At 54.5% G+C, this 17809-nt stretch overlaps 2 protein-coding genes across 2 annotated transcripts; one reads left to right on the top strand and one right to left on the bottom strand.

The window, feature by feature from the left end:
* Nucleotides 1-988: 988 nt before the first annotated feature.
* Nucleotides 989-7831, top strand: VOLCADRAFT_90537 (uncharacterized protein; the record flags this gene model as incomplete). The annotated part of the gene is made up of 10 exons (XM_002950140.1): nt 989-1511; nt 2327-2442; nt 3167-3268; nt 3813-3886; nt 4286-4442; nt 5512-5650; nt 6101-6195; nt 6549-6817; nt 6901-7219; nt 7607-7831. 10 exons carry the CDS (start codon nt 989-991, stop codon nt 7829-7831), a joined length of 2019 nt encoding a protein of 672 aa, XP_002950186.1.
* Nucleotides 7832-11918: 4087 nt separating this feature from the next.
* VOLCADRAFT_80941 (uncharacterized protein) lies at nt 11919-13576 on the bottom strand (the record flags this gene model as incomplete). The annotated part of the gene is made up of 2 exons (XM_002950024.1): nt 11919-12691; nt 13070-13576. 2 exons carry the CDS (start codon nt 13574-13576, stop codon nt 12536-12538), a joined length of 663 nt encoding a protein of 220 aa, XP_002950070.1. The 3' UTR covers nt 11919-12535.
* Nucleotides 13577-17809: the final 4233 nt, after the last annotated feature.

Below are 17809 nucleotides of genomic sequence, written 5' to 3'. Positions count from 1 at the left end.
GAAGGGCGGTGGCTCAAATGCAAAAGTAAGTTAACCCGTACTGCAGACAAGAAACGCAGCACGCAGCACTAAAGCATGCAAAGCACAGTGGTTTTGCCACAGCTGACAGACCTCCGGAAAACCGCAAACATTAAGATCCGCTCTCAACTCTTCACGCCAATTGCGTGCTTCTCGCATTTCCCGTTTCGTTTCTACCGCAGGACTCGTGAACGCCCTAGCTAAGGTATGAAGTGTGTTGTAACGTCTGGATTTGAGAGGAATAGCTTGTCACGGACAGGAGGGAAGATGTATTGGGCATCCTTACGACGTGCAATTTACTATACGAACTGCGTATACATGGTAGCGGGAGTGAAACTGGTGGGCGAGTAGGTTTTTGAGTAAATACTATAAACTGATATAAAACCTTAATTTTTCTGGCTCTCGTTTATGACTTAGAGAGGCCGAAGACGACCTGCACTCCACGCTTCTGTGAGGTGTGACCCCCGCATATCGTATAGAAAACAAAATATTATAGACAATCTTCATCTATAAAAAACCTCTACAAATCATTGTGAGTCCTGTTACGTTGTCCCAGTGGCGTACAAATGATGAAGTAGGTTGGGTTTGTCAGACATCCAGATCACTGACGACGCACACCACTAAATAATGTGCGTACTATTTGCTCTGTAAGAGGAACTGTGAGCTTCACTGCAAGTGACTGTGGGACTGGGGCGGGCGCTTACCGTACAGCAATACAGCAACTGTTGCGAGCATGAAACAAAATCCAGTTCTGTACAACGAAGCATTGCCGTAGGACTGGGCGTGAGGGCTCTAATGACTTGCTACTTTGCGCTGAATAAACAGGAGTAGCATAGCTTGACTCGTTCATGTAACAGCGGCCAGTTAGAGGGCAGCGCTATCAAAGCTTTTCCAGCTTCATCATATCACTTGGTGAACCTTGAAACATTTTTCACTATCGGTGTTCGAGTTTTACCGCCGACCTATTACGATGCCGCGCCCAACAAGCTTTCTTGTCGTCGCTCTGGCGCTCTTCCTCCAAGTAGCCCTCTTCGGGTCTGTAGTTGAAGGTCAAAGGAGGCGGCCGCCACCCACTGCACCTCCACCGCCTCCGCTGGTGCGCCGCAAGATGCCTCCCCCACGGTCACCTTCCCCAGTTCGGCCCACACTTCCGTCGCCGCCACCACCCAGCCCACAACCACCCAGCCCGCCACCACCCATCCCACGTCCTCCCATCCCACGTCCTCCCAGCCCAGTTCCTCCCAGCCCAGCGCCCCCACGCTCCCAAGGAACTAAACCAAACTTTGTCCTTATCATGGTCGACGACCAGGACTACCTCTTGAACGCAACCCACCCTGCCTACATGCCCAAACTGCACAAGTACATCGGCGACCAGGGCCTCCATCTAAATAACTTCATCGTCACGAGCTCCCTCTGCTGCCCCTCCCGCGTGAGCCTTCTCACCGGCAAGTTCACCCACAACCACAACGTTACCAGCAATCAGGCGCCGCAAGGTAAAGGGTTCTAGATATATCAGGGATGTTAGGGATGAAACCCGCATGGGCTATGCAGGTAAGGGCCTTAGGATGTTGGGAGAGCAGGGGGGATTGTTGGTGTGTACGGTCATGAGCATGGGCAGATTATTACAACAAAACCCAGTCCTGTAAAGCCATCGGAGGTGTATGAACCCAAGGTAAGCCGCGATGGTTGCGGTGGGTTGTATTTTTGGATATGACCAGCGCAGTGTGCGTGGTGTATGAGGCCGTGGTAATGCTACAACAGAAAGGTGCACTTTGTGGTTATCACCGGGCCACACAAGTGTGTGGGTTTTGTGCGGGAGGGAGAGAGAGAGAGAAAGAGAGGAAGACGGGAAGAGTCTGTGCGCGTGTGAGTGAACAAACCTCTATTGCGGCGTGCGCAGTAGAGTGATCAGGTAGTTAACTATGGAGCGCAACTGCTGCATCCGCTGTCCTGTCTGTTACATCTTCAGCTGCTGCTCCACGCAGCTGCTGCACCCCCCATTGCAGATTGGGGCTTTTGTCTTTCTGTTATCCCCAGTCGGTCAGTTGGGTAGCAGGGGGGTAGCAGGGCCCCCCGGGGTTGTGGGTTGAGGGTTGTGCTGCACACATCACACAGCAAGCATTGTGCTTGGAGCCGTTGGACCCGCGTGCAGTTACATTAAACCTCCAAACGGAACTTGGAGAGCTCCCGCCTGCATGTCATGTCACGTCATGTCATGTCACAGCTGACGGCACAGCTGACTTGGCCTCTGTCACACGGCCGCTACAGCCCTCACCCGCCGACCGCAAACCCCGATTCACGTCTGCAGGCGGATGGGGCCGGTTCCAAGCCCAAAAGCTGGACGCGGAATGGCTGCCGCTGTGGCTCAAGCCTCTGGGTTACAACACCTACTTTACTGGCAAGTTTATCAACCTGTTCGACGTGGTGAGGCTGTGCGGGGTGGCGGGGTGGCGGGCTGGTGGCTGGGTGTGGCTCGGAAGGTTGGGGGCTGGAGGCTGGGGTTTTTGATTCGGCTTGGTTTGGTCTGAAGAGGCCTTTGGCTGGTACGGCCCGGCGGGTGAAGGACCCCGAGCATATGGACCCTTCTGGACCCCTGGTTCGGCTATCCGGACGCTGCACTCCCTTGCTCCCTTGCTCCCTTGCTCCCTTGCTCCCTTGCTCCCTTGCTCCCTTGCTCCCTTGCTCCCTTGCTCCCTTGCTCCCTTGCTCCCTTGCTCCCTTGCTCCCTTGCTCCCTTGCTCCCTTGCTCCCTTGCTCCCTTGCTCCCTTGCTCCCTTGCGCATTCCGCCCGTTCGCGTCCTGGATCGGGCCCTCGTGTATGTGGCCTGCCCCATTGTTCCCCATCCTGTTCATATCCGGATGTGGGCTCTGCTCTAACCCTTATTATTTTACATGTTTTGGTCTTAAAAGCTTCATGGTATATCTTCGAAGCCCTAACTCAGGGTTTCCCATGCTTCACCTCCAATCGCCTAGGTGCCGTTGCGCATGCGATCTCACGCACCGTCCCGGTTTTCCAGTTCCAGCGTGAAACACCCCACCCCTCCTCCTCTCATGCACCTGCGCCTTGAATCCCTCTTTTCCTCTCCTTTGGTGGTCTAGGCTTCCACGGCCCTCGCTCCCCTCGCTCCCCTCGCTCCCCGACTTTCAGCCCCCAGGTGACGTCAAGAACTGCCCCAAGGGCTGGGACATGTTTGACCCCCTAACGGATAAGAGTGTGTACGACTACATCAACTACGACTTTGTTCCCCAGGTACGGCAGATGTACGGGCGTACTGCGATTGCTGAAATGGGCTATTTTGAGGTGTTTACCTTGTCGGATTAGCCGGGTTAGTAGGACTTGTATGTCCCTTCATGTCTCCCCTTACCCATAGTGCTGTCATGCTTTTTAATCATCATAACCAACATCAGCGGCAGCAAGTTTGGGCATTTCCTTCTCTCTCTGACCAACACAGACGTTTGCACACACACGGACAGGTAGCCCCCACAGGCACCCCTTCGCCAGTCTTCTCGTCGCAACCTAGTTTTTGCAACATTTCAGCGGCACAACAAAGCAAAACAGAACTTGGAAAACACAAAAAAATCTATTAACCGAGACGGCTAGGCTAGGCCGAGTGCCAACTTCGGTCGGGTAATGCAACACAGATGTCACAGCCCGTAGATTTGTCATGCACACCACATGCACACCACAAACGAGGGCCGCCGCGCGCGTCGGGGTTCTTTTGCGTCGCGACAGGGCCCCGGGTAAAACCTCGTATCCTCTATCCCTCTTTCCCCCTCCCTCTTCTGCCTTGCAGTGCGCCCGGATGGACAGCTTCCGTAACGCCTACCAGACCGACACTATCTCGACGCGTGCGCTGGGATACATTGAGTACGTACGGCATGGCTTTGGGAAGGTTTGCAATATGCTTGAACCATTTACTTTTTATTATATCGAACACCCGCCCTTCCGGCCGAATACGGCAAGGCAACCTGAAGATATGGAATGGGAAAAAAGGATGGAAAGGCGGTCAGCTTGTGACCGCACAGACTCCGGAGCTTGTGTGTGTGCCGGCTTGGAACGAAATGAAATGAAACGAAGCGAAGCGAAGGGAACTGGTGCCGGTACTGCTACCTTCACACCATCAGCACTCAGCACTAGCCACTCGGGGTGTTTTGCTCTCCGTGTCCAGTACGGCACTACCTAAAACCCTAAAAAACCCTAAGCGCCTCCTACCCAGCACATGCCCTTTGCCCCTGCCCTTTGCCCCTGCATCTTGCCCCTCTGCAGCGAGGCGGTTGATAAGGGACAACCCTTCTACGTGCAGATCAACCCCGCCGCCTGTCACACCGCCTGCCCCAAGGGCGCGGAGGAGGGCGGCGCCTGCGTGCCGCCAGTGCCCAGCCCCAAGTACTCGGGGCGTTTCTCCGGGGTCTCAGTGCCACGGGTGGGTCGGTGGGTCACTGGGTGGGCCGGTGGAGGGGCAATTGGATAGGAGGAGAGATGAGGAGAGGGGTGGGGCGGAGGATGGCGGGGTTTGAGGCATGACGAGCTAGTCGGGATGGGCATTGCCGGCGGCAATTGCATTGGTGTGTGCCCACTGCCACTACCACATTGGTGTGAAGTGGTGTGGCGCTAGAGGTGGCGGAGGGGTGTGTGCAGTACACTACTCGGGGTGGGGGTGCGCTTTGCATCCGCAGTGGTCCCAAAGAATGTGTGTGTGTGTGTGAGACAGAGAGAGAAAGAGAGAGAGAGAGAGAGAGAGAGAGAGAAGGGGAGGAGTGTGTGTGTGAGAGAGAGAGACGGAGAGAGAGAGAAAGAGAGAGAGAGAGAGAGAGAGAGAGAGAGAGAGAGAGAGAGAGAGAGAGAGAGAGAGAGAGAGAGACAGAGAAAGAGAGAGAGAAGGGGAGTGTGTGTGTGTGTGTGTGTGAGACAGAGAGAGAAAGAGAGAAAGAGAGAGAGAGAGAGAGAGAGAGAGAGAGAGAGAGAGAGAAAGAGAAAGAGAAAAAGAGAGAGAGAGAGAGAAGGGGGAGTGTGTGTGTGTGTGTGTGTGTGACAGGGAGACTGAGAGAGAGAGAGAGTTTGTGTATGTGTGCACTTTTCACAACTATTGGAGGCTGCGGGTCCTAGGGGGTGCGCAGCTCCGCGTCGTCGTCTAGGTGGTTGGGTTGGGTTGGGTTGGGTTGCGTATTGGTCTTGTAGTCGTGCTGCTGGTGGGGATGATGATGGTGCTGCTGCTGCTCTTGCTCTAATATGAGGGGTTGGTGGGTTGAGGTTGTCGGGGAATGATTGAAGTTGGTTTTACTGTATATGTCCATTTCACGTATCGGGCATTGCATTGATTTGCATTGTGTGCGAAGGCGTTGATCCCGCGGCTCTCATAACTATAGCCTAATTTGCAAGCTCCCCCACGCTGGGCTGCTACGGCCTTATCCTCCTCTCCCCTCCCAAAGTTCCCACTATCCCTTGCTGCCTGCCTACCTGCCTAAAACACTTCCTCTTTCGCAATCGCGCAGCTCTCCAATTGGAACGTGTATCTGTCCAACGTCCTCAACATCGGACCCGACGGCAGCACCAACCCCGCGGGTATCGACAAGCACTACCAGAGGCGGCTGGAAACCATGTTGTCGGTGGACGATATGATTGAGGATGTTGGTGAGTGGTGGTGATGATGGTGGTGGTGGTGGGGTGTCGATGGTTGGACATGTGCTAGAAGAGATGAATGTTGGGTGGTACGATCGTGTGGCTAGGGGGAAGTTAGGGGTGCCTGGGGCTGGTGGCGGACAATGGGGGAATCCCACCCCGCCATCTCGGGTCCGGGGCGTGCGAACAGCTGTGTTGAAGAGCCTCACCCGTACATCCGGCCACTGATTCTGCCCAGCTGCTTGCAGGGGTGGCGCCTTCCCGCCCTCCCCGTGCTTTCGCGTCAATCACGTGATGATCGTGTTGTATCTGGGTATAGCGCCCTCTGCACAGCACAGCACCTCTTTGTTTTTGAAGTGTGTTTCACCTTTTCCCGACACGCGTGAAGTGTGTTTCGCCGTGTAATTGCTTTTCGTGTTCCTCGGCGCGCGGCCCCCCCCTTTACACCCTCGCCCCCGAAAGTGAACAAGCTTGAGGAGAGAGGCGTACTGAACAACACGTACGTCATCTACGTGTCGGATAACGGCTACCATTTGGGAAATCATGGACTGCCAAAGGTACAGCGCCGTACAGTCGTACCATGCCAGTCGCCTTGGGGTCGATCTGGTTGGGGGGGCGCAGCTGTGGTGGGCGACATTTTGAAGGGTTTGATGCCAGACAGGGCTGGGCTGGGCCGGGCTGGGTTAGGTCAAGCCTGGAAGAGGACTTGGAGGGGAAATATGGGGGATGAGAAGTACCTGCATGTGAAGCCGGATTCGGCCTGCTCGTTTTTATATATCCGTACGTGTTTTGAAATGCACAATGTGTATAGTACACTCAGGAGGCCCCACTGACCCACTGACCCACACTCGGCCATTCATTGCCTCACACCCTTAACCCCCGCCTCCTGTCACGTTGGTGTGTTTCGCAGGGCAAGACGCTGCCGTACGAGGAGGACATTCGCGTGCCGTTTTACATACGCGGTCCCGGCATCCCCGCCGGTGTCGTACATCCCTACATGGCGACAATGGTAGATCTCACCACTACATTGATTACGTTGGGTGGTGGTGCCGTACCCGACCAGATGGATGGCGTGCCGCTTCCCCTGGACCGCATCGTTCAGGAGGCTCCCGGCGCAGCCGCACCGGAGACTCCCATGCCGCCTTCGGCCACGGTAACCAACGGCACTATGCGGCAAATGTGAGTTTTCAAATGGGTTTTTGAGTGATTGTCAGATGAAAACTCCTCTCAGCTGCTGATCTCCTCTCACTGTCACGATTCAGTACAACTAACTGCAGAGCATTACCTCCCGCGGACAGGTTACCAGTGGAGATGTGGATCAACTCACTGAGCAAAGATCTTGACAAGAAAGACTACCGCTCGGTGCGCATCTGCACCAACTACACAATTGCCAACGACGGCCGGACAGAAACTTGCTGGAAGTACATTATTTGGTGCGTTTGGCCAACCACCACCAACTTCAAGGAGCTTTTTGACCTGGGCGCAGACCCTGGCGAAATCAACAACTTGATGCTGACGCTCGACTCCAATCCTAACCCCAACTACAAGCGCCTCGTCAGTCGTCTGGACGCGCTGCTGCAGGTAATGAAACGACCTAAAACGTCCTGTTGCAGTTGTAGGAAGGGTATATTGCGCACCCTGTGTTGTTTAGAGAATATGTTTTGCACTTTTACACGCACGCGTTATGATGTTGGATTAGTTTTCGTTCGGTCTGCTCGCGGCTGCGAGATGTTGACCCAACCTTTCCATATGCCTTTGGCGCTCACTTTCGCACTTTCTGCTGTTGCTGCATGTCCTGTCTGTCTATCTATCTACACTTATCTATCCATCTATTTATACACACATATATATACATATATATGTGGCATATCTGTTGCTCCTGATCCTGCTGCTGGTTACACGTGCCACTTCAGTTGCTGTTACTGATTACACTACTAACCCCGTCTCGTAACGCTGGCTATGTTGTAGATGATGGGCTACTGCAAGGGCGCCAGCTGCCGGCAGCCGTGGCAACGCCTCCATCCGGAAGGGGGTGTGGATAGCTTCGAGGGAGCTATGAACCCCATTTACGACGGAAAGTACGAGGCTTACACCAAGTTTGCATGGCGTTCTTGTCAGGCATACTATGACCCAATCAACAATGAGGTTGGAGACCGCAGCCTTGGTGCTCTCAGCCGTTGGGTTTCCGGTTGAAACCCCCGGGGGTGGAAGGAATTGATTTTTAACGGTGCTGCGGGAGCGGGTGGGTGACGACAGCGAGTCTGTAGTGGAATAAATGGAGATGGAAAAAATGGGTCTATTGGGACGGGAACGTGATGGGGAGTGGGGAATGGGCAGGGCGGCAGGCAGATGCCGTGAAACGTATCGGCGGCGTGATTACGCTGTTGTGTTGACCACACCGTTAGACCGCCGCTGCGGTCACTTAGTATGTATGTCGGACGGTAGAAGTTTGGATAGCGGGGATCCCACCAGTAGGAAGGAAAAACGGAAGGAATATCGTGCGAAGACACGGCTAGACTACGGTAGTAGGGAGCGGCGGGGGCAGCGGGCAGGCGAGACGCCGGGGCCCTGCAGCCCAGCTCCTCATGCAGTTGTGCCCCGCGCAAGCGGCTGGCTTTACCTCATATTCGACCGCCAGGGCAGTAGCGATTTATTCTCTTCCTTTTGTTAACCTTAGATAGATAGATAGATAGATAGATAGAAAGAAAGAAAGCTCAACCGGTTTTCTTGACCGCTGGCAGCAATTTGCACTGCCAAAGGTGCCTGTGGATCCGATCCTCCGGGACGGAGGGCTATCTTTTTGTTCTTGATCATGTTGTGCGTCCGTGACTCCCGATTGGGTCCTTGCCCCACATTGGAAAATGTGCGAGTACCACGCGAATTGCGACCAGTCCTAGCTGCGAGATGAAACGAGATGAAACTGAGGTGGTCCGCGGCGGGGAGCATTGACCAGCTGTCGGGGGGGGTCGGGCGGGGGGGGGGGCGGCGGGGAACCTGCGTGTTTTGTTTACGGGACCTTGGCGGGGAACCTTTGGGGTGCGGCTTTGTGGGCGAGGGCGCTGAATGCGGAGTGCCAACCCGCCCGTAGTCCCGCACCGAGGTGCCTGTGCACCTGTAGCGTCAGTTCACGGGCGCTAGACAGAGGCCGTGAGGCAGTGGGAGAACCTCAGATACGGCGGTGGTGGTGGATGGTGCGTGTGCTTGCATGTGTGTATGTGCGTATATATATGTGCATGTGTACATGTGTCTGTATGTACTCCTAGCACGGGTGTTACCGTGAACTGAGGTTTGGAAGGAATTAGGATTTGGTGTTGTTAGGTGTATCACGACACGCGGCCGCATCGGAGTGGGCGCCCCCCCCCCCCCGCGCCTTCCCCCGCAGATACGCACAAGCACGCTCACACGTACACTGCTCTGTTCACGCCGCCATATGCAATGCAATATGGCAATATCTTGTTTCCGCCGCCGACGACGGCGTTCCCAAACTCCTTCGTCACCGCGAGTTACACGCCGTGGGGGTGTCCTCTGGTGTATTCACGGCGCATCATGGTGCGTCTCCACCTGGCTCGTAGCGGGTGGCCACGTAACGGGTAACGGACATACGTAGTACTCCGGTGGGTGAGACGTGCCTGAGCCAAATCGAGATGATCTGTATCCGGCCAGCGGCAAGATGACTGTCCCACATATTGACTGCACTGCGTGTGACACACGCTGTGCATGCGAATACTTTTACTGTCTGCTTGCGCATTCCTGTAGGGGTGACGTCGGTCATGTGGGTGCGTGATTGCGTGCACGTGCTTGTGTGTATGTGCCCGGGTATTGCTCTATGGCGAGGAGGAGGCGCAACAAAATGGGAGTGGGAAGCGGCGTCCCTCTAGCTCCCCCTGTCTTGGGCGGTACGAACACCGCAATGCGGGGAGGTGGAAGGGGCGGGGAAGGTACAGGCGCTGTAACGCGTGCAGGTTGTGGCGTAGCCCTGTATGTATGTATGTATGTATGTATGTATGTATGTATGTATGTATGTATGTATGTATGTATGCGTCAAGTAACAGGTGAAGCGGCAGCCGCCACGGCATGCCGAAAAGCCATATCACTTCTGTTGTGCATACTGTCTGTATGGATACGTGTATGTATGTATGTATGTACGTACGCAGATGATCGGAAGCAGAGGGTGCGCGAAGAGCCGCCAATGCCGCGATGCAGGTCCTGCACATCAGGGAAGGTGTGGCCCTGGGCATGTGCATCTGTATATAGGAGAGATAGAAGGGGGGAGGGGCGGCTCAGGTGAAACCAGGATATTTCCGTCCCCCGGTTACTGGCTGAGAGGGTCAGCACACCACACTTTGTAGCCGTGTGTGAGAGCGATGTGTAATGGCAGGAGATAGCGCCCAGGCGTGACTGGAGATGGGGCGCGCAGTGTCATGTGCGGTTCGTTCTTTCTCTTGAAGACTTATACTCTGTGGGCAGAAGCTGAAAGTGACAATAGGAAGGCCGACACGGGCTTATGGGGGAACACTCTCCCCCCATTCGACTTCCTCCACGTCCTATCGCCCCAAGGCAGTCACTATGCCTGGCGCTCTCGTTATGCGATGGTTTTGTTTGTAACCCTCGACGGGTTTCACTTCCACGCCGAATAGGAGAAGAGGAACTGTCGAGGGCGCGCTATGGTGTACTGCGGAGGTGCATCAGCAGTCCCTGCTACTGCTGTTCCTTAAAAGCGCTTCGTGTGATGCTGTTCATCAACTGATACCCCAGTGCAACTTTCCGAAGGCGAGTGCTGGGAGGCAACAACGGCTTGGCAGACCTAGCGGGTATGCTGCAGGATGCGTCTGCATGACCGACTGCAAGGATGTCCGGGTGAAGACACGCACAAGTTAACATTTACACACACATACATACATACATGAATGTGGAGCGCTGATGTCTGTAGAGAATGCAGCCGCTTGTGGGTCCTCATGAAGTTTGTAGGTTTGACTCGTACACGGGGGCAGACAGGCAGGGCGTGATACGGACACCACCACACGGTCGCATCTCATGTTTCTGATACAGCGTGCTTGCGTGCGAGCAAAGGGCGCAAGTGGCTGCGAACATGGTTTTATTATTTGTGGGTGTGCGCTTACGTGCGTGTGCATTTGCATCGTACGTGTCTCTGTGTGAGTACGCGTTCGTGTGTCGTGCGTGTTTGGAGGGGAACATCTCCCCATGTCAGATAGCGTGTGTTTATGTAGATGCGGTGCGAGGATCTGAAGGGCGAGGATCTGAAGGGATGGAATCGAGAGGTGAATTAAATTCATCGTGAGTTCCCCCACCCAGGTGGATAGAGGACGGTCGAGGAAACCTTCCACATGACCTCCTAGTGCCCGAGGAGCATTGACATGGAACCGAACGTGTCTTTCACCACGCCGGCAGAACTGGCTGGCTGGGGGATGCTAGGAGCGCGAATCAGCGAACTACTTGGACGATAGGATCTTTCATCATTAGCTACACTAACACTGCTTTTGGCTCTCTTCCTCGCATTAACTTCTTGGAGTTGCTTAAACAAACGCACTCAGCACAGCGAGAATCAAGGACCCTGGTCATATTGTAGTACGACGTGGCGGTGGTTCTGCAAGGTACTGTAAGGACCGACTGCACAGCAAATCTTTATCATGGTAGCATCTGCTTGCAATACTGCACTCAACACATGCACCCGTATGCCCGTATGTGCATAGACCAACCACCTCACCATCCCGTCCTGCGCTAACCGAGGTGTCGAGCAACTCCTGTAGAGCATATACGCACGAACACAGCAGCGATTCCACCCCCGGCTGCTGCCGTGAGCCCAAGGTCGCAACCAAAAGTCCTTTTCGACCTGCTGTGCTGACTACTGACTAGTGACTACGTCGAGATAAGCCTGGCCAGCAATCGCTGGTACACCAGTCCCCCCGGTACACCAGCCACATGCACTGGCAACGCCACACTTGGGTGTCCGCTGTCGTCCCAGCTCAACCCCACCACAGGTACCAGGCAATGGGATATATTAGTTACTGGGTACATTCCTAGGCATTCCGCAAAGGTTCCAGCAGGAAGAACCGGTGTTCCGCCGCAGGCTGCAAGCGGGGACATTTTTGTACACGAGGTCCCACAACAACGTGCTGCACTTTATCACCACCATAACGCCTGCGTCCCATGTTAGGACAGCCACTAGTGCCTCATCAGGCTATGAATCAGACCGTAATGTCCCCAACGATTTAGGGTGCAGCACCGTCGGTCGCACAGGTCTCAATCCGCCCCGCTTCAATCGCCAGCAACGGCATTTACATACTCAGTAGGCTCAGCACCTCTCAGCCTTTCAACAAAGCCAAGGGCATCGTTACATTAAGTACATGGAGTCAACGAGCCCGGTTATTTAAAACGCACGTGTCTCAGCAACGTACACCAGTTGCCGAACAGGCAAGGAAGAACCAGTCATACCTCGGTTGATACTGCTGGATGTACACCCTGACCTGGGGACGGCACGCGTCCAATTTTCCTGTTGCACCAACGCGTCAAGGCATAATCGTAAAGCCCCCCGGCAAGCATCCACAAGCGCTTTAGGTGACGAAAACATAAACAAGCCTCCTCCACACCTCAGTCCGTCTTCGTAACCAGCATACACCTCTACATACAGCTCCACAAGGAGGGAAGGAAGAACGGTGCAGAGTGCAAGGAAGGAGAATGCCCCGAGATGCAGCAGTGGTGCAAACAGGACCAAGAAATAGCCCTGTACAAGTCAAAGGTAATCGACGCCTCCGCCTCCCACACTACCCACGAATAAACCTCCTCAAGCTCCTTGGGGATGGGGATGGGGATTTGTACAATTGCGACGGCCAGGTTCCGCATGCTGAAGTGCCCTGCCACCGCCAATGTCCGGGCTGCTCAAACTGCCGGCACTAATACCTCCACAAGTTGCCACTGTACGCTATCTTGCAGTACCTCCTTCCAGGAAGCGCTGTAGCACTGAAGCAGCGCTGCGGACGCCGTCTTGAGTTTCACTGCTGTGCCACTGAACTGCGAAGCCGCCTCCTCCCAGCCCTGATGCGAGGTTCGCGTGTTGCATGCACAAGGAGGTGTGTAGGGGTGTGTAGGCAGCGCGCTGTGAGGAGGACTGAACCTTGACAGCTCTTAGCATACGCGTGCATATGTTAGCGACTTGGCACCTTAGGGATGCTTGGGTGCATGGACGCTTGTGAGGCCCGACTACGCAAAGACGGGCGTCTGGCGAATGGCGGAATGGAAAGAGCACGGGGGAGAATGAGCAGGGTCACGGGAGTAGTGTCCGGCACCCGACTAGGAAGGAGGGGGCACTTGTGGCGTGATTGCATGCTGGCACGCGTGAAAATGCAAAACAGCCGGGACCCTCACTGTATAGGAGAAGCGCGGCCAGAAGCAAAGTTTAAAGGACCCGCTCACCTTGTTGTGCCCCACACACATGACCACCTTGTTCCGGACGTCGTCCACCACCTCAAGCAGACACTCCATAATGTGCTCACGGGTTTGACCATCCAGGGCTGCAACCGTGTATAACGAGCCGTAATAATGTGCATCGACGTCACCTAGCTCATCCATCACCTCGCACATTTCGTCCAGGGTTTGCTTTGTCCTTTTGGAGTTGCTGGCGAGAACAAGATCGGGAGTCCATCCCTTGCTTTTCAGCAACTGAGCCACCTGCGAAGCCTGCTTCCGCCCAGTTTCGCTTATCTGCCGATCATGGTCTCGCACACCAGAGTTTTGGTCACTGTCAGCATGCCTCAAAAGAATGAGACGACGGAGAGTCTTTCCCTCAGAAGGATTAGAATATGAAGTTGTCTGCTGCAGAGGCGGTGCAGGCGCAGAAGCTACGCGAGCGACAAGCCTGTTAGCTCCCTTCACAGACAATGCATGTGATGGGTTGCGGACAAACCCTGAACAAGACCTCATCAATCCTTAAGAATAGGCCGGTGCTAACAGAGGATGGGAATGGTAAGCACAGGCAAGGCAATGATGTACCGGTATGAGGTGACGGGCTTGACTAAAAAGCGGATTTTCCGGAAGTTACAACTAAAAATCACAAGAGCTAACACGCAAAATCGAAACCCTGGTGAACCGCCCGGCACCAAGCGCGAGGTGGGGGCTTTCTACCGTACATGAGTGCCGTATCCTTCTTGTAGACTTCTTGTTTCAACTTACAGCCATCATGCACTTAACCCGGATGATCGAGATCTTATGTTTGGGTGATACTATGCCATTCCAGCTACCAGTTTGGCTTGACAAGATGTTACATGTTGTACCGGCCGTACTGGCAACCAACAACTGTGTCCCCACAACGGATATCCATCAAGGGGCACACATGCGACCAGCATTCGAATGGAGTAAAAGTCCGTTACAACATTATGTCCCTTTGCGCCTTCTAGGTTTGTGCCAGAAGATTCGCCTAGGTTCGCCTGATCCCATAACACCATGATTTCTCGCAACTCCATGTCATTACGGAACCTCCACGGCACGCCTACGCGGCTCAGAGACCCGAGAGACACTCCATTAACACGTGGTGCTCATCCTCCGCCGCGTCCTCACGGCGAACTCGGCATTTACGTGTACCGCCCTCTTAGCTCTGAGACTTCTTACAGCCCGTGTGGTCAGCGGTCATGCGCCGATCCCACTCAAAAAGGTTATCCCTACCAAGTGATCTCCTTCGCAAAGTCTGGCGATGTGACTGACATGGGGGGTGTTGACGGGTCGCGCAATGGGTTGGGGATGGAAGTGGAGTTCCCTCGGCGGGTGACTTGATCCACCTGGGGACGTACCTGATCTACGTCGTCGTACAGCTCGCATTTCAAACTTCCTACAAACTTCCTTCAAACTTCCTACAAACTTCCTTCAAACTTCCTACAAACTTCCTTCAAACTTCCTACAAACTTTCAACAAACTTCCTACAACGGAAGGGATGTGTTCATAAAAGTGTTGGAAAAGGCAAGGCTGGAGTGTGCAGAGACCTGCCTGCATGTCGGCCCACTGGGTACCTTCATAAGATGCCATATGGGTTAAGACGGTGGAACCGCTGCTGAGGCGAACACGTCTTATGTCTTGTCTTGAAAAGTCTCTAAGACAGCGCCAGTGGGGATGTCCAAAACGAAAGCAGGGCGAAGAGCAATTGAAACCGGAGTAAGGATGATGCGCTTGTGATCGCGGCTTTCTGATGCGGTGTGAGAAGGTGAGAAGAGTCGTCCTACTGGCTTCAGCTGCGGGGCCCAGTCGGCGGAAAGGGGAGCCCGGAGCGTCGCGAAACACGAGGAAAAGTATGTATGTATGTATGAATGAATGAATGACAACGATAATTACGCGGCTTATTGTACACTGCCAAAGTTGCCGAGCATTAAGGCCGTTAGGCTCCAGGTCTGCATCTTGTCGCAGAGGGTTTGGAAATGCCGCAGTACCCAGTGCCCCACTCGGCTGAATGCGTCCTACAGATGGCGCAGCCGTCGCGTGTGGCAAAGCGCGCATTTGGTCGTTGACAGTTGTCGGTTTTACACCACCTGGAAAACATGCGACTGTGGCTATATTCGTTATTGCATATTGGATGCCACTTCCATTAGAGAGATGAAATACCGTCACGTCCACCGCCCGGCAGAAAAGTGTCTCAAAAAGAAATTTAGACTGACACATTAAAAGGTACATTTCTCGTGTGTACGGCAAGGTCCTACAAAGGCACTGGCCTTAGCACCAGAAGCAAAAGTACCCCCCCTCGCTCAAGCAGCCCAAATTACTCCCCCACGGGCATTGCCGCCCCCAGTACTCCCCTTTACAGCTTCTCACCGTTCCCCTCCATCTGCCGTAGCTGCCGTACAATGACAATACTATCCACTGGTTTTCACGCCATAAACCCCTACGCCATAACCCCAGAGCTCGCAACCATCCCGCCTTGACACTCCCAACCACTTACGCCGTACATAAGTCGACAAGGGTCCTGCTCCCCTCGTCACTGGTCCCCACAAGGATGGAGAGACCCCCCCAGAGCAATACCCGCAGGCCCTCCTCTCCTTCCCGCCCCTCAACCCCACCTTGCAGCACAACGCGCCCAGCCTATACACACACGCTAACCTAGACTCAAAACCCTCCCCGCCCAGGTCAACAGCCAGGCCCGCCAATGCCTGTGAACGAGAAGCAAAAGTCGTACATCCGTACGGAGAGTAAATATGCCATGGATTGCATACGACAAGCACGAGCTGTTCGTACAAAATGCTCGGGGCAGTCCAAATCAGTTTACATTTCTTCCATCGTGCGACAGACAGACAGGCAGGCAGACAGACAGACAGTACATCCGCACATTTTCTTAAACGACATACATACAGACATGCAGGACGTGCTTAGACCAGATGTGCACAGCTGGCCCGGCGGCATGTCGACCCCGCCGCTCGCCGCACCAGGTGGGCAGGAAGGAGGGAGGCGCCGACGGCAGGGCCGCACCACCGCACGGCAATACGAGACCCGACACCGCACAACTATTTCGCTACCACCAACACAGCCATGCCCTAAGTCGCAAGCCAGAAGGCTCCAATAAGATGCGTTCTTCCCTTCCCCTCCGCCCCGCCTTGCTTGCCTGCTGTCGAGCTTCCCCACATGCGACTTCCCGTGTGAACCTGAGTGCGCGGATGCTGCTGGCGTGATGGCATATGGATGCTGGACTCACTGCCCGGAAAGTCGCAGAGGAGTCGTCAACTCGCATGACGAAAAAGAAAAGAAAAACTCGCAGTTGAAGCAATGTGCCGTCACCCTTCGTCAACAACACCATCAGCACCATCGCAGAACCCCCTGTATCGGGGGGCCCCCCCAATCGCCCCCCAAAAAAAGGAAAAACGCCATGACAAGCAACCCTAAACCTGCACAGACGCACGCACGCACGCGCTCGCACCCACAAGCTCCCGCTCACGTTCAGTTCTTGACCCATGCAGCCCGACAGCAGTCGAACCCTCACCTCGTTATTTTTTTCCCAGCCGAACAACCCTGGTCCACCTACCGAGGCCACCTACCGCATGACGTAACACCCCCGGCAGCAGCGTCCCGCCTTAGAGCCACAAAATGCCCGCCAAGTCCAAGTCCAAGTCCAAGCTACAGCGAAGCCCCCCCCGCTCGCTCCGGTTGTTTTTTCCCATCCACCAGACTGCTAGACTGCCAGGCTAAGTGTAAGCACGAACAATTCATTCATCGTATGTCCGTTTATGCCACCATCGCAACTTCGTGTAGTTGCTTCTCGGCTGGCGGACAGGTGTCGAGGATGAAGGAAACTCTTCTCAACGTTTGTGAAAATATCTCGCATGGGTCAATACGTGTGGGTAGGTAGGTAGGTAGGTAGGTAGGTAGGTAGGTAGGTAGTGTGCGGCCTGTCCGTGAAAAGCTGGTACGTGTATCGACGGGATCGATAGGGTTGAAGCCACAACCAGTTTTATATCAGAAGCACGCTCATGACGATGCTAATGCCCATATGCACACAAAATCCATCCATGCAAATGAATGAAGGGCAGAAAGAGTAATCTTCAGGGGGTACATACAGACACACACACACGTGCACACACACGGTCACAAGGACCCGCAGGGATACAAACAAACGTACAGACAGACACATACAGATGCATACACGCACTGCCACGCAGTCCGGGACCCGGCATAACGAGGGTGCGCAGTCGCCGCCAAGTGGCGTGAGATTGACTGGATTAGGGGGGGGGCCCCGCGTTGTCTTGCAACAAACCGCACCCAGAACCGTTTCGCAAGAGCATTCGCAAAGACCCGTAGCCCCAGTCCGCCATCGGCACAGTACAGTACAGTACAGTACAGTACCTGCATCTGGCACCGCATCAGCTGCCACCAAGCCGCCGTTCCCGGACGCATAGAGGGTTGTGCCATAACACCGAGGTACACACACGAGAACCCCAAACGCCTAATGTCATGCTCTGTACCCAAAACAAGGCTCTCACACCGGATCCCATTCCCGCCCTCTGCCTTTCCATTTGTCCAGTGACTCTTTGCAACGTCCCAAGCCCCCCTGCTCCTCCTCCTCCTGCTCCTCCTTCTTAAAGAACACGTTTCATCGGTGGTGGTGGTTGGGGAGGGGGTTCCGATTCAAAAGAAAACTCCTTTTTGTGGCACAGCAGGTAGGCCAACCTATAACTCTCGCATACA

This window comes from Volvox carteri (genome assembly GCF_000143455.1).
Source record: "Volvox carteri f. nagariensis unplaced genomic scaffold VOLCAscaffold_17, whole genome shotgun sequence".
NCBI lineage: Eukaryota > Viridiplantae > Chlorophyta > Chlorophyceae > Chlamydomonadales > Volvocaceae > Volvox > Volvox carteri.
This window is presented reverse-complemented; position numbering and strand designations above follow the sequence as displayed.